This window comes from Salmo trutta, unplaced genomic scaffold, assembly GCF_901001165.1.
Source record: "Salmo trutta unplaced genomic scaffold, fSalTru1.1, whole genome shotgun sequence".
Classification (NCBI taxonomy): Eukaryota; Metazoa; Chordata; class Actinopteri; order Salmoniformes; family Salmonidae; genus Salmo; species Salmo trutta.
The window spans coordinates 536,739-551,384 of NW_021823456.1; the positions used below are offsets into that span (position 1 = coordinate 536,739).

Consider the following 14,646-nt stretch of genomic DNA (forward strand, 5'->3'; position numbering starts at 1 on the left):
GCGGCAGGTAGCCTAGTGGTTAGGGTGTAGGGGCAGGTAGCCTAGTGGTTAGAGTGTAGGGGCAGGTAGCCTAGTGGTTAGAGTGTAGGGGCGGCAGGCAGGTAGCCTAGTGGTTAGAGTGTAGGGGCGGCAGGCAGGTAGCCTAGTGGTTAGAGTGTAGGGGTAGGCAGGTAGCCTAGTGGTTAGGGTGGAGGGGCGGCAGGTAGCCTAGTGGTTAGGGTGTAGAGGTGGCAGGCAGGTAGCCTAGTGGTTAGAGTGTAGGGGCGGCAGGTAGCCTAGTGGTTAGAGTGTAGAGGTGGCAGGTAGCCTAGTGGTTAGAGTGTAGGGGTGGCAGGTAGCCTAGTGGTTAGAGTGTAGGGGCGGCAGGTAGCCTAGTGGTTAGAGTGTAGAGGTGGCAGGTAGCCTAGTGGTTAGAGTGTAGGGGTGGCAGGTAGCCTAGTGGTTAGAGTGTAGGGGCGGCAGGTAGCCTAGTGGTTAGAGTGTAGAGGTGGCAGGCAGGTAGCCTAGTGGTTAGGGTGTAGGGGCGGCAGGTAGCCTAGTGGTTAGAGTGTAGGGGCGGCAGGCAGGTAGCCTAGTGGTTAGGGTGGAGGGGCGGCAGGTAGCCTAGTGGTTAGGGTGTAGGGCAGGTAGCCTAGTGGTTAGGGTGTAGGGGCGGCAGGTAGCCTAGTGGTTAGGGTGTAGGGGCGGCAGGTAGCCTAGTGGTTAGGGTGTAGGGGCGGCAGGTAGCCTAGTGGTTAGAGTGTAGAGGTGGCAGGTAGCCTAGTGGTTAGAGTGTAGAGGTGGCAGGTAGCCTAGTGGTTAGGGTGTAGGGGCGGCAGGTAGCCTAGTGGTTAGAGTGTAGGGGCGGCAGGTAGCCTAGTGGTTAGGGTGTAGGGGCGGCAGGTAGCCTAGTGGTTAGAGTGTAGGGGCGGCAGGTAGCCTAGTGGTTAGGGTGTAGGGGCGGCAGGTAGCCTAGTGGTTAGAGAGAGAGCCTAGATAAACCTTAACATTGAATCGTTTAAATGATTCTTTCTCTTGTCTTTCTCTGCCTCCTGTGACCTGTTTTTTTTGCTCTCTGACCCCCCCCCCCCCTTCTCCCTCCCTCTCTCTCCCTCCAGGTTTGAACACTCTAAAGAAGATGTGTCTGGGCCCAAGCCGTCGCTGCCGCCCTCCGCCTGCGCCCTTCTCCCTCCTACGTCCCTCACCGCCAGCGCCCCAGCCCCCGTTCCCAGTGGATCAGCGGGTGGTGAGTCGGCAGACGGCCCAGAGAACCCTCATGGATCAGGGGACTGGGTTATGGCGGCAGAGTTTGTACCAGGCCAGCCGTACTATTGTGGAAGGGGTGAGTGTGTCTAGGAAGCTTGTGATTGAGCCTACTTGTACATAATTACACAATGATTATTATAATTGTAAGTTAAAGTGCCTTAAAACATGTAACGTGTACCGATAGCAAGGTGCAGCCTGTCTGATCCACTCATTCAACACGGTGGTCTTTACCACGTCGGGATTGTTATCACACTGGTTGCTCCTCATTCAGACCCCAGGTGACTAAAGCTTCTCTCAACCCCAGAGCCATGTTGTCTCCCTGTGATTTCTGGGGAAGTCTGAGGTTTGCGAGCGCCAACCTTTTCAGTTGAAACTCCTCATCAATAAAGTGTATTGTCAAGCTAATGTAGGGCTCAGTTGTTCAGCTAGTGTCCTGGAGTACCCCAGGTACCAACGAGGCACCACACCAGGGGTAGACGACCCTGTTCCTGGAGTACCCCAGGTACCAACGAGGCACCACACCAGGGGTAGACGACCCTGTTCCTGGAGTACCCCAGGTACCAACGAGGCACCACACCAGGGGTAGACGACCCTGTTCCTGGAGTACCCCAGGTACCAACGAGGCACCACACCAGGGGTAGACGACCCTGTTCCTGGAGTACCCCAGGTACCAACGAGGCACCACACCAGGGGTAGACGACCCTGTTCCTGGAGTACCCCAGGTACCAACGAGGCACCACACCAGGGGTAGACGACCCTGTTCCTGGAGTACCCCAGGTACCAACGAGGCACCACACCAGGGGTAGACGACCCTGTTCCTGGAGTACCCCAGGTACCAACGAGGCACCACACCAGGGGTAGACACCCTGTTCCTGGAGTACCCCAGGTACCAACGAGGCACCACACCAGGGGTAGACGCACCCTGTTCCTGGAGTACCCCAGGTACCAACGAGGCAACCACACCAGGGGTAGACGACCCTGTTCCTGGAGTACCCCAGGTACCAACGAGGCACCACACCAGGGGTAGACGACCCTGTTCCTGGAGTACCCCAGGTACCAACGAGGCACCACACCAGGGGTAGACGACCCTGTTCCTGGAGTACCCAGGTACCAACGAGGCACCACACCAGGGGTAGACGACCCTGTTCCTGGAGTACCCCAGGTACCAACGAGGCACCACACCAGGGGTAGACGACCCTGTTCCTGGAGTACCCCAGGTACCAACGAGGCACCACACCAGGGGTAGACGACCCTGTTCCTGGAGTACCCCAGGTACCAACGAGGCACCACACCAGGGGTAGACCACCCTGTTCCTGGAGTACCCCAGGTACCAACGAGGCACCACACCAGGGGTAGACGACCCTGTTCCTGGAGTACCCCAGGTACCAACGAGGCACCACACCAGGGGTAGACGACCCTGTTCCTGGAGTACCCCAGGTACCAACGAGGCACCACACCAGGGGTAGACGACCCTGTTCCTGGAGTACCCCAGGTACCAACGAGGCACCACACCAGGGTAGACGACCCTGTTCCTGGAGTACCCCAGGTACCAACGAGGCACCACACCAGGGGTAGACGACCCTGTTCCTGGAGTACCCCAGGTGCCAACGAGGCAACACACCAGGGGTAGACGACCCTGTTCCTGGAGTACCCCAGGTGCCAACGAGGCAACACACCAGGGGTAGACAACCCTGTTCCTGGAGTACCCCAGGTACCAACGAGGCACCACACCAGGGGTAGACGACCCTGTTCCTGGAGTACCCCAGGTACCAACGAGGTATCACACCAGGGGTAGACGACCCTGTTCCTGGAGTACCCCAGGTACCAACGAGGCACCACACCAGGGGTAGACGACCCTGTTCCTGGAGTACCCCAGGTACCAACGAGGCACCACACCAGGGGTAGACCACCCTGTTCCTGGAGTACCCCAGGTACCAACGAGGCACCCTACTGCGGCCCTACTGGGGCCCTACTGGGTTCTACAAGGTGTGGAAAGCGTTCCACAGGGATGCTGGCCCATGTTGACTCCAATGCTTTCCACAGTCAGTTGTCAAGATGGCTGGATGTCCTTTGCATTTACATTTACATTTTAGTCATTTAGCAGACACTCTTATCCAGAGCGATTTACAGTAGTGAATGCATACATTTCATACATTTTTTTTCTCCGTACTGGTCCCCCGTGGGAATCGAACCCACAACCCTGGCGTTGGAAACACCATGCTCTACCAACTGAGCCACACGGGACCTTTGGGTGGAGGATCATTCTTGATACACACGGGAAACTGTTGAGCGTGAAAAACCCAGCAGCGTTGCAGTTCTTGATGCAAACTGGTGCGCCTGGCGCCTACTACCATACCTCGTTCAAAGGCACATAAATATTTTGTCTTGCCCATTCACCCTCTGAATGGCACACACACAATCCATGTCTCAGTTGTCTCAAGGCTTAAAAAAAATCCTTCTTTAACCACCCGTCTCCTCCCCTTCATCTACACTGATTGAAGTGGATTTAACAAGTGACATCAATAAGGGATCATAGCTTTCACCTGGATTCACCTGGTCGGTCTGTTATGGAAAGATCAGGTGTTCCTAATGTTTTGTACACTCAGTGTGTAGGGAATAGGGTGCCATTTGGGACCCAGATGTATCCTTAGCTTGTTGACAGGGTGAGTTTGTACCAGTCTGCCAGGATGTCCTTAGCTTGTTGACAGGGTGAGTTTGTACCAGTCTGCCAGGATATCCTTAGCTTGTTGACAGGGTGAGTTTGTGCCAGTCTGCCAGGATATCCTTAGCTTGTTGACAGGGTGAGTTTGTGCCAGTCTGCCAGGATGTCCTTAGCTTGTTGACAGGGTGAGTTTGTGCCAGTCTGCCAGGATGTCCTTAGCTTGTTGACAGGGTGAGTTTGTACCAGTCTGCCAGGATGTCCTTAGCTTGTTGACAGGGTGAGTTTGTACCAGTCTACCAGGTTGTCCTTAGCTTGTTGACAGGGTGAGTTTGTGCCAGTCTGCCAGGATGTCCTTAGCTTGTTGACAGGGTGAGTTTGTGCCAGTCTGCCAGGATGTCCTTAGCTTGCTGTAAGGGTGTGTGTCCAGAGCCACTGATATGCCAACAGTGCCAGTCGCTGCCAACTTCTGCCATGTGGCCGGACAGGGTGTGAAAGAAAAGCCTTTATGGATGATTTGAATGTAGCGATCTTTCAGTTTGTCCCTCCTGTCTCCCTGTAGGATGGACATGATGTATTGTCAGTGACTTAATAAGACACGTTCAGTCTGTCCCTCCTGTCTCCCTGTAGGGGGAGACATGATGTATTGTCAGTGACTCAAGACACGTTCAGTCTGTCCCTCCTGTCTCCCTGTAGGATGGTTTATTGATGAAGTGTGTTTCCTTTTGGGACATTTTAGCATATTTTATTTACAAGTTGGTTTATAAGACCACCAGACCCAAGAGGTAAATAAATGACAACATTTTGTTGGAGCCAAGTCGATGAATGTTTCCATGTCGCCTAATAAGGGTGTATCTTTGTGTGTCTGGCTCTCTCACCTCTATCTCTCCTTTTCGTTCTCGTCTCGTTCCCCCTCCCCCATTAGACCCAGCAAAGTCTGAAGGGTCGGGGATGAGGATGGGTCCTCTGATGGAGCAAGAGAAAGACCCAGCGGTAGACAGTAAGGAGTTGAGGAAGACTCTGTGTCCCTACGCCGCCATGGGGGAGTGTCGCTACGGACTTAACTGTGCCTATCTCCATGGCGACGTGTGTGACATGTGCGGTCTGCAGGTGCTCCATCCCTCCAACGACGCCCAGCGATCAGAACACACCAAGGTAACGGTCCTGTCAACACACTCCCCTCCATCAGAACACACCAAGGTAACGGTCCTGTCAACACACCAAGGTAACGGTCCTGTCAACACACCAAGGTAACGGTCCCGTCAACACACTCCCCTCCATCAGAACACACCAAGGTAACGGTCCTGTCAACACACTCCCCTCCATCAGAACACACCAAGGTAACGGTCCTGTCAACACACCCCCCTCCATCAGAACACACCAAGGTAACGGTCCCGTCAACACACCAAGGTAACGGTCCCGTCAACACACCAAGGTAACGGTCCCGTCAACACACTCTCCTCCATCAGAACACACCAAGGTAACGGTCCCGTCAACACACCAAGGTAACGGTCCCGTCAACACACCAAGGTAACGGTCCCGTCAACACACCAAGGTAACGGTCCCGTCAACACACCAAGGTAACGGTCCCGTCAACACACCAAGGTAACGGTCCCGTCAACACACTCCCCTCCATCAGAACACACCAAGGTAACGGTCCCGTCAACACACCAAGGTAACGGTCCCGTCAACACACCAAGGTAACGGTCCTGTCAACACACTCCCCACCAATCAGAACACACCAAGGTCAAACCAAGATACATTAATCCTAACACCTCACAAATGCAACTCCGCTGTTGTCAATGGAGCAGTCTGATTTAACGTCAGTAGGCTCTGTGGTACTTAGTCGTCTTGTTTTACTGTCAGATACTGTATTTATATACTACTGTCTTGTTTTACTGTCAGATACTGTATTTATATACTACGGTCGCCTTGTTTTACTGTCAGATACTGTATTTATATACTACGGTCGCCTTGTTTTACTGTCATACTGTATTTATATACTACGGTCTCCTTGTTTTACTGTCATACTGTATTTATATACTACGGTCTCCTTGTTTTACTGTCAGATACTGTATTTATATACTACGGTCTCCTTGTTTTACTGTCATACTGTATTTATATACTACGGTCGCCTTGTTTTACTGTCATACTGTTTATATACTACGGTCTCCTTGTTTTACTGTCATACTGTATTTATATACTACTGTCTTGTTTTACTGTCAGATACTGTATTTATATACTACGGTCTCCTTGTTTTACTGTCATACTGTATTTATATACTACGGTCGCCTTGTTTTACTGTCATACTGTATTTATATACTACGGTCGCCTTGTTTTACTGTCATACTGTATTTATATACTACGGTCGCCTTGTTTTACTGTCATACTGTATTTATATACTACGGTCGCCTTGTTTTACTGTCATACTGTATTTATATACTACGGTCTCCTTGTTTTACTGTCATACTGTATTTATATACTACGGTCTCCTTGTTTTACTGTCAGATACTGTATTTATATACTACGGTCGTCTTGTTTTACTGTCAGATACTGTATTTATATACTACGGTCTCCTTGTTTTACTGTCATACTGTATTTATATACTACGGTCTCCTTGTTTTACTGTCATACTGTATTTATATACTACGGTCTCCTTGTTTTACTGTCATACTGTATTTATATACTACGGTCTCCTTGTTTTACTGTCATACTGTATTTATATACTACGGTCTCCTTGTTTTACTGTCAGATACTGTATTTATATACTACGGTCGCCTTGTTTTACTGTCATACTGTATTTATATACTACGGTCTCCTTGTTTTACTGTCATACTGTATTTATATACTACGGTCTCCTTGTTTTACTGTCATACTGTATTTATATACTACGGTCTCCTTGTTTTACTGTCATACTGTATTTATATACTACGGTCGCCTTGTTTTACTGTCATACTGTATTTATATACTACGGTCTCCTTGTTTTACTGTCATACTGTATTTATATACTACGGTCGCCTTGTTTTACTGTCAGATACTGTATTTATATACTACTGTCTTGTTTTACTGTCAGATACTGTATTTATATACTACTGTCTTGTTTTACTGTCATACTGTATTTATATACTACGGTCGCCTTGTTTTACTGTCATACTGTATTTATATACTACGGTCGCCTTGTTTTACTGTCATACTGTATTTATATACTACGGTCGCCTTGTTTTACTGTCATACTGTATTATATACTACGGTCCGCCTTGTTTTTACTGTCATACTGTATTTATATACTACGGTCGCCTTGTTTTACTGTCATACTGTATTTATATACTACGGTCGCCTTGTTTTACTGTCATACTGTATTTATATACTACGGTCGCCTTGTTTTACTGTCATACTGTATTTATATACTACGGTCGTCTTGTTTTACTGTCATACTGTATTTATATACTACGGTCGTCTTGTTTTACTGTCAGATACTGTATTTATATACTACGGTCGTCTTGTTTTACTGTCAGATACTGTATTTATATACTACGGTCGTCTTGTTTTACTGTATTTATATACTACGGTCTCCTTGTTTTACTGTATTTATATACTACGGTCTCCTTGTTTTACTGTCATACTGTATTTGTATACTACGGTCTCCTTGTTTTACTGTCATACTGTATTTATATACTACGGTCTCCTTGTTTTACTGTCATACTGTATTTATATACTACGGTCTCCTTGTTTTACTGTCATACTGTATTTATATACTACGGTCTCCTTGTTTTACTGTCATACTGTATTTATATACTACGGTCTCCTTGTTTTACTGTCATACTGTATTTATATACTACGGTCTCCTTGTTTTACTGTCATACTGTATTTATATACTACTGTCTCCTTGTTTTACTGTCAGATACTGTATTTATATACTATAAAGTATCAGTGTTCTAGAATTGAGACACTTAACCATTTCCAATGACTTCATCATTGTTTTGTTAACTGCCCTGTGATGGTTTCTGGTGGTTAACTTGTTTTGGTTTCCCCTCAGGCTTCATAATGCATTATAGTGTTTAGCTATACCTTTATTATTCCCCCTCAGGCTTCATAATGCATTATAGTGGTTAGCTATACCTTTATTATTCCCCTTCAGGCTTCATAATGCATTATAGTGGTTAGATATACCTTTATTATTCCTCTTCAGGCTTCATAATGCATTATAGTGGTTAGCTATACCTTTATTATTCCTCTTCAGGCTTCATAATGCATTATAGTGGTTAGCGATGCCTTTATTCCCCCCCCCCCAGGCTTCATAATGCATTATAGTGGTTAGCTATACCTTTAGTATCCCTCTCCCCCCCAGGCTTCATAATGCATTATTGTGGTTAGCTATACCTTTATTATTCCCCCCCAGGCTTCATAATGCATTATAATGGTTAGCTATACCTTTATTGTTCCCCTTCAGGCTTCATAATGCATTATAATGGTTAGCTATACCTTTATTGTTCCCCTTCAGGCTTGCATCGAGGCCCATGAGAAGGACATGGAGCTGTCGTTTGCCATCCAGCGCAGTAAGGACATGCAGTGTGGCGTGTGTATGGAGGTGGTGTTCGACAAGCCCAACCCCAGTGAGAGACGCTTCGGCATCCTGTCCAACTGCTGCCACTGTTACTGCCTCAAGTGCATCCGCAAGTGGAGGAGCGCCAAGACGTTCGAGAGCAAGATCATCAAGTAAGGAAGTAGAGTTTATTATCCCGAGGGACAGGATCATCAAGTAAGGAAGTAGTGTTTATTATCCCGAGGGACAGGATCATCAAGTAAGGAAGTAGCCTTTATTATCCCGAGGGACAGGATCATCAAGTAAGGAAGTAGTGTTTATTAACCCGAGGGACAGGATCATCAAGTAAGGAAGTAGTGTTTATTATCCCGAGGGACAGGATCATCAAGTAAGGAAGTAGTGTTTATTAACCCGAGGGACAGGATCATCAAGTAAGGAAGTAGTGTTTATTAACCCGAGGGACAGGATCATCAAGTAAGGAAGTAGTGTTTATTATCCCGAGGGACAGGATCATCAAGTAAGGAAGTAGTGTTTATTAACCCGAGGGACAGGATCATCAAGTAAGGAAGTAGTGTTTATTAACCCGAGGGACAGGATCATCAAGTAAGGAAGTAGTGTTTATTATCCCGAGGGACAGGATCATCAAGTAAGGAAGTAGTGTTTATTAACCCGAGGGACAGGATCATCAAGTAAGGAAGTAGTGTTTATTATCCCGAGGGACAGGATCATCAAGTAAGGAAGTAGTGTTTATTAACCCGAGGGACAGGATCATCAAGTAAGGAAGTAGTGTTTATTATCCCGAGGGACAGGATCATCAAGTAAGGAAGTAGTGTTTATTAACCCGAGGGACAGGATCATCAAGTAAGGAAGTAGCGTTTATTAACCCGAGGGACAGGATCATCAAGTAAGGAAGTAGTGTTTATTATCCCGAGGGACAGGATCATCAAGTAAGGAAGTAGTGTTTATTATCCCGAGGGACAACTCATTTTGCAGCACGTAGTAAAAAATACAATGAACACATGACAATAAATATAGACCTAAAACCAAAGCAGTGTATGCTGCAATATGAAGACAATACTACTACAGCTTATTGAGGTAGACGAGACGACTACAGCTTATTGAGGGAGACTACTACAGCTTATTGAGGGAGACTACTACAGCTTATTGAGGTAGACGAGACGACTACAGCTTATTGAGGGAGACTACTACAGCTTATTGAGGGAGACTACTACAGCTTATTGAGGGAGACTACTACAGCTTATTGAGGGAGACTACTACAGCTTATTGAGGGAGACTACTACAGCTTATTGAGGGAGACTACTACAGCTTATTGAGGGAGACTACTACAGCTTATTGAGGGAGACTACTACAGCTTATTGAGGGAGACTACTACAGCTTATTGAGGGAGACTACTACAGCTTATTGAGGGAGACTACTACAGCTTATTGAGGGAGACTACTACAGCTTATTGAGGGAGACTACTACAGCTTATTGAGGGAGACTACTACAGCTTATTGAGGGAGACTACTACAGCTTATTGAGGGAGACTACTACAGCTTATTGAGGGAGACTACTACAGCTTATTGAGGGAGACTACTACAGCTTATTGAGGGAGACTACTACAGCTTATTGAGGGAGACTACTACAGCTTATTGAGGGAGACTACTACAGCTTATTGAGGTAGACGAGACGACTACAGCTTATTGAGGTAGACGAGACGACTACAGCTTATTGAGGTAGACTACTACAGCTTATTGAGGGAGACGAGACTACTACAGCTTATTGAGGGAGACTACTACAGTTTATTGAGGGAGACGAGACGACTACAGCTTATTGAGGTAGACTACTACAGCTTATTGAGGGAGACGAGACTACTACAGCTTATTGAGGGAGACGAGACTACTACAGCTTATTGAGGGAGACGAGACTACTACAGCTTATTGAGGGAGACGAGACTACTACAGCTTATTGAGGGAGACTACTACAGCTTATTGAGGGAGACTACTACAGCTTATTGAGGTAGACGAGACGACTACAGCTTATTGAGGAAGATGATAGCAGCTGACATGGACAGTTTACACCTGTCAGTTTGAAACTTGGAGTGCAGATACCGGCTCCTTGAGGGAAGCAACAAATTCTTCAAATGAGGGATGCTGGGAGTCCCTCAGAATGGAGAGAGCCTTACGTATGACTCTGATACAGGTGAGGGGTCTGTTAAGACAGACAGTTTAGGGGCGGGGGCGCTCTTGGTTGTTTCTGCATGTGGAGGAGCGCCAAGTAGTTTGAGAGCAAGCTCAAGTCAGGCAGTGTTTCTCAACCTTTTTGAATCCAGGGACAGAGACAGACGAGCTATGGTCCCTGGTGTGGCAGGGACAGACGAGCTATGGTCCCTGGTGTGGCAGGGACAGACGAGCTATGGTCCCTGGTGTGGCAGGGACAGACGAGCTATGGTCCCTGGTGTGGCAGGGACAGACGAGCTATGGTCCCTGGTGTGGCAGGGACAGACGAGCTATGGTCCCTGGTGTGGCAGGGACAGACGAGCTATGGTCCCTGGTGTGGCAGGGACAGACGAGCTATGGTCCCTGGTGTGGCAGAGACAGACGAGCTATGGTTTTTCAGCTTCGGGGACCGCTTACATTAAATTAGCACTGTAGAGGTGACCAATTTAGTGTGGATGGACTGGATATTTAGATTTAGTAAGGAACTAGACACATGAAGCTGGACTGGCCAGTAGGGGGGAGGGAAGGAGGGGTGGTGTTGCTGCTCCTCCACTGGGTGGGTTTCTTTTGAAGTAGAGAACACATCACCTCAGGACTTCCTCTCTGGTAGAACACATCACCTCAGGACTTCCTCTCTGGTAGAACACATCACCTCAGGACTTCCTCTGGTAGAACACCTCACCTCAGGACTTCCTCTCTGGTAGAACACATCACCTCAGGACTTCCTCTCTGGTAGAACACATCACCTCAGGACTTCCTCTCTGGTAGAACACATCACCTCAGGACTTCCTCTCTGGTAGAACACCTCACCTCAGGACTTCCTCTCTGGTAGAACACATCACCTCAGGACTTCCTCTCTGGTAGAACACATCACCTCAGGACTTCCTCTCTGGTAGAACACATCACCTCAGGACTTCCTCTGGTAGAACACATCACCTCAGGACTTCCTCTGGTAGAACACATCACCTCAGGACTTCCTCTCTGGTAGAACACATCACCTCAGGACTTCCTCTCTGGTAGAACACATCACCTCAGGACTTCCTCTCTGGTAGAACACATCACCTCAGGACTTCCTCTCTGGTAGAACACATCACCTCAGGACTTCCTCTCTGGTAGAACGCATCACCTCAGGACTTCCTCTCTGGTAGAACACCTCACCTCAGGACTTCCTCTCTGGTAGAACACCTCACCTCAGGACTTCCTCTCTGGTAGAACACCTCACCTCAGGACTTCCTCTCTGGTAGAACACCTCACCTCAGGACTTCCTCTCTGGTAGAACGCATCACCTCGGGACTTCCTCTCTGGTGGAACGCATCACCTCGGGACTTCCTCTCTGGTGGAACGCATCACCTCGGGACTTCCTCTCTGGTGGAACGCATCACCTCGGGACTTCCTCTCTGGTGGAACGCATCACCTCGGGACTTCCTCTCTGGTGGAACGCATCACCTCGGGACTTCCTCTCTGGTGGAACGCATCACCTCGGGACTTCCTCTCTGGTGGAACGCATCACCTCGGGACTTCCTCTCTGGTGGAACGCATCACCTCGGGACTTCCTCTCTGGTGGAACGCATCACCTCGGGACTTCCTCTCTGGTGGAACGCATCACCTCGGGACTTCCTCTCTGGTGGAACGCATCACCTCGGGACTTCCTCTCTGGTGGAACGCATCACCTCGGGACTTCCTCTCTGGTGGAAACGCATCACCTCGGGACTTCCTCTCTGGTGGAACGCATCACCTCGGGACTTCCTCTTCTGTGGAACGCATCACCTCGGGACTTCCTCTCTGGTGGAACGCATCACCTCGGGACTTCCTCTCTGGTGGAACGCATCACCTCGGGACTTCCTCTCTGGTGGAACGCATCACCTCGGGACTTCCTCTCTGGTGGAACGCATCACCTCGGGACTTCCTCTCTGGTGGAACGCATCACCTTCGGGACTTCCTCTCTGTGGAACCGCATCACCTCGGGACTTCCTCTCTGGTGGAACGCATCACCTCGGGACTTCCCTCTCTGGTGGAACGCATCACCTCGGGACTTCCTCTCTGGTGGAACGCCACCTCGGGACTTCCTCTCTGGTGGAACGCATCACCTCGGGACTTCCTCTCTGGTGGAACGCATCACCTCGGGACTTCCTCTCTGGTGGAACGCATCACCTCGGGACTTCCTCTCTGGTGGAACGCATCACCTCGGGACTTCCTCTCTGGTAGAACGCATCACCTCGGGACTTCCTCTCTGGTGGAACGCATCACCTCGGGACTTCCTCTCTGGTGGAACGCATCACCTCGGGACTTCCTCTCTGGTGGAACGCATCACCTCAGGACTTCCTCTCCTCTGTTAGCTTCATCAGAGCTGTTCCCTTTGAACTCCAGAGCATGTTGTGATGAATGTGACGTGGACAGTAGTAGACTGTCTGAAATAGAACCCTATTCCAACTAAACCTCTCTCTCTTCCCAGGTCCTGTCCAGAGTGTCGGATCACGTCCAACTTCGTCATCCCCAGTGAGTACTGGGTGGAGGACAAGGAAGACAAGCAGAAACTGATACAGAAATACAAGGATGGCATGGGGTGAGCTATGTACTGAGGATAGGAGGGGGGGTGAGCTATGTACTGAGGATAGGAGGGGGGGGGGTAAGCTATGTACTGAGGATAGGAGGGGGGGGGTGAGCTATGTACTGACGATAGGAGGGGGGGGGTGAGCTATGTACTGAGGATAGGAGGGGGGGTGAGCTATGTACTGAGGATAGGAGGAGGGGGGTGAGCTATGTACTGAGGATAGGAGGAGGGGGGGGGTGAGCTATGTACTGAGGATAGGAGGAGGGGGGTGAGCTATGTACTGAGGATAGGAGGGGGGGGGTAAGCTATGTACTGAGGATAGGAGGGGGGGGGGTGAGCTATGTACTGACGATAGGAGGGGGGGGGTGAGCTATGTACTGACGATAGGAGGGGGGGGGTGAGCTATGTACTGAGGATAGGAGGGGGGGTGAGCTATGTACTGAGGATAGGAGGAGGGGGGGGGTGAGCTATGTACTGAGGATAGGAGGAGGGGGGGGGTGAGCTATGTACTGAGGATAGGAGGGGGGGGGTGAGCTATGTACTGACGATAGGAGGGGGGGGGTAGGAGGGGGGGTGAGCTATGTACTGAGGATAGGAGGAGGGGGGTGAGCTATGTACTGAGGATAGGAGGAGGGGGGGGTGAGCTATGTACTGAGGATAGGAGGAGGAGGGGGGGTGAGCTATGTACTGAGGATAGGAGGAGGGGGGGTGAGCTATGTACTGAGGATAGGAGGAGGGGGGGGTGAGCTATGTACTGAGGATAGGAGGAGGGGGGGGTGAGCTATGTACTGAGGATAGGAGGAGGGGGGGGTGAGCTATGTACTGAGGATAGGAGGAGGGGGGGGTGAGCTATGTACTGAGGATAGGAGGAGGGGGGGGTGAGCTATGTACTGAGGATAGGAGGAGGGGGGGGTGAGCTATGTACTGAGGATAGGAGGGGGGGGGGGGTGAGCTATGTACTGAGGATAGGAGGAGGGGGGGTGAGCTATGTACTGACGATAGGAGGGGGGGTGAGCTATGTACTGACGATAGGAGGGGGGGGTGAGCTATGTACTGACGATAGGAGGGGAGGTGAGCTATGTACTGAGGATAGGAGGAGGGGGGGGTGAGCTATGTACTGAGGATAGGAGGGGGGGGGGGGTGAGCTATGTACTGAGGATAGGAGGGGGGGTGAGCTATGTACTGACGATAGGAGGGGGGGGTACCAAACATTAGGAACACCTTGCTAATATTGAGTTGCATCCCCTGTTGCCCTCAGAACAGCCTCAATTCGGCGGGTCATGGACTCTACAAGGTGTCGAAAGCGTTCCACAGGGATGCTGGCCCACGTTGACTCCAATGCTTCCCACAGTTGTGTGAAGATGGCTGGATGTCCTTTGGGTGGTGGATCATTCTTGATACACAGGAAACTGTTGAACATGAAAAACCC

At 49.6% G+C, this 14,646-nt stretch overlaps 1 protein-coding gene, 2 long non-coding RNA genes and 1 other non-coding gene across 4 annotated transcripts in view; 3 read left to right on the forward strand and 1 right to left on the reverse strand.

Moving 5' to 3' along the window:
* LOC115191047 (probable E3 ubiquitin-protein ligase makorin-1) overlaps positions 1-14,646 on the forward strand; it is a 31,107-nt gene that overhangs the window by 14,635 nt on the left and 1,826 nt on the right. Inside the window, exons 3-6 of the mRNA XM_029749053.1 lie at positions 1,098-1,321; positions 4,830-5,059; positions 8,406-8,620; positions 13,119-13,229. Of these exons, the coding sequence (XP_029604913.1) occupies positions 1,098-1,321; positions 4,830-5,059; positions 8,406-8,620; positions 13,119-13,229 (780 nt within the window). The remainder of the gene's footprint in view (positions 1-1,097; positions 1,322-4,829; positions 5,060-8,405; positions 8,621-13,118; positions 13,230-14,646) is intronic.
* Positions 3,416-3,491, reverse strand: trnag-ucc (transfer RNA glycine (anticodon UCC)). Its single transcript has one exon. It is a non-coding gene; the product is annotated as a tRNA-Gly (tRNA).
* LOC115191056 (uncharacterized) lies at positions 5,068-5,612 on the forward strand. The gene is made up of 2 exons (XR_003877502.1): positions 5,068-5,339; positions 5,385-5,612. It is a non-coding gene; the product is annotated as an uncharacterized LOC115191056 (long non-coding RNA).
* Positions 8,628-11,131, forward strand: LOC115191053 (uncharacterized). The gene is made up of 2 exons (XR_003877499.1): positions 8,628-10,127; positions 10,235-11,131. It is a non-coding gene; the product is annotated as an uncharacterized LOC115191053 (long non-coding RNA).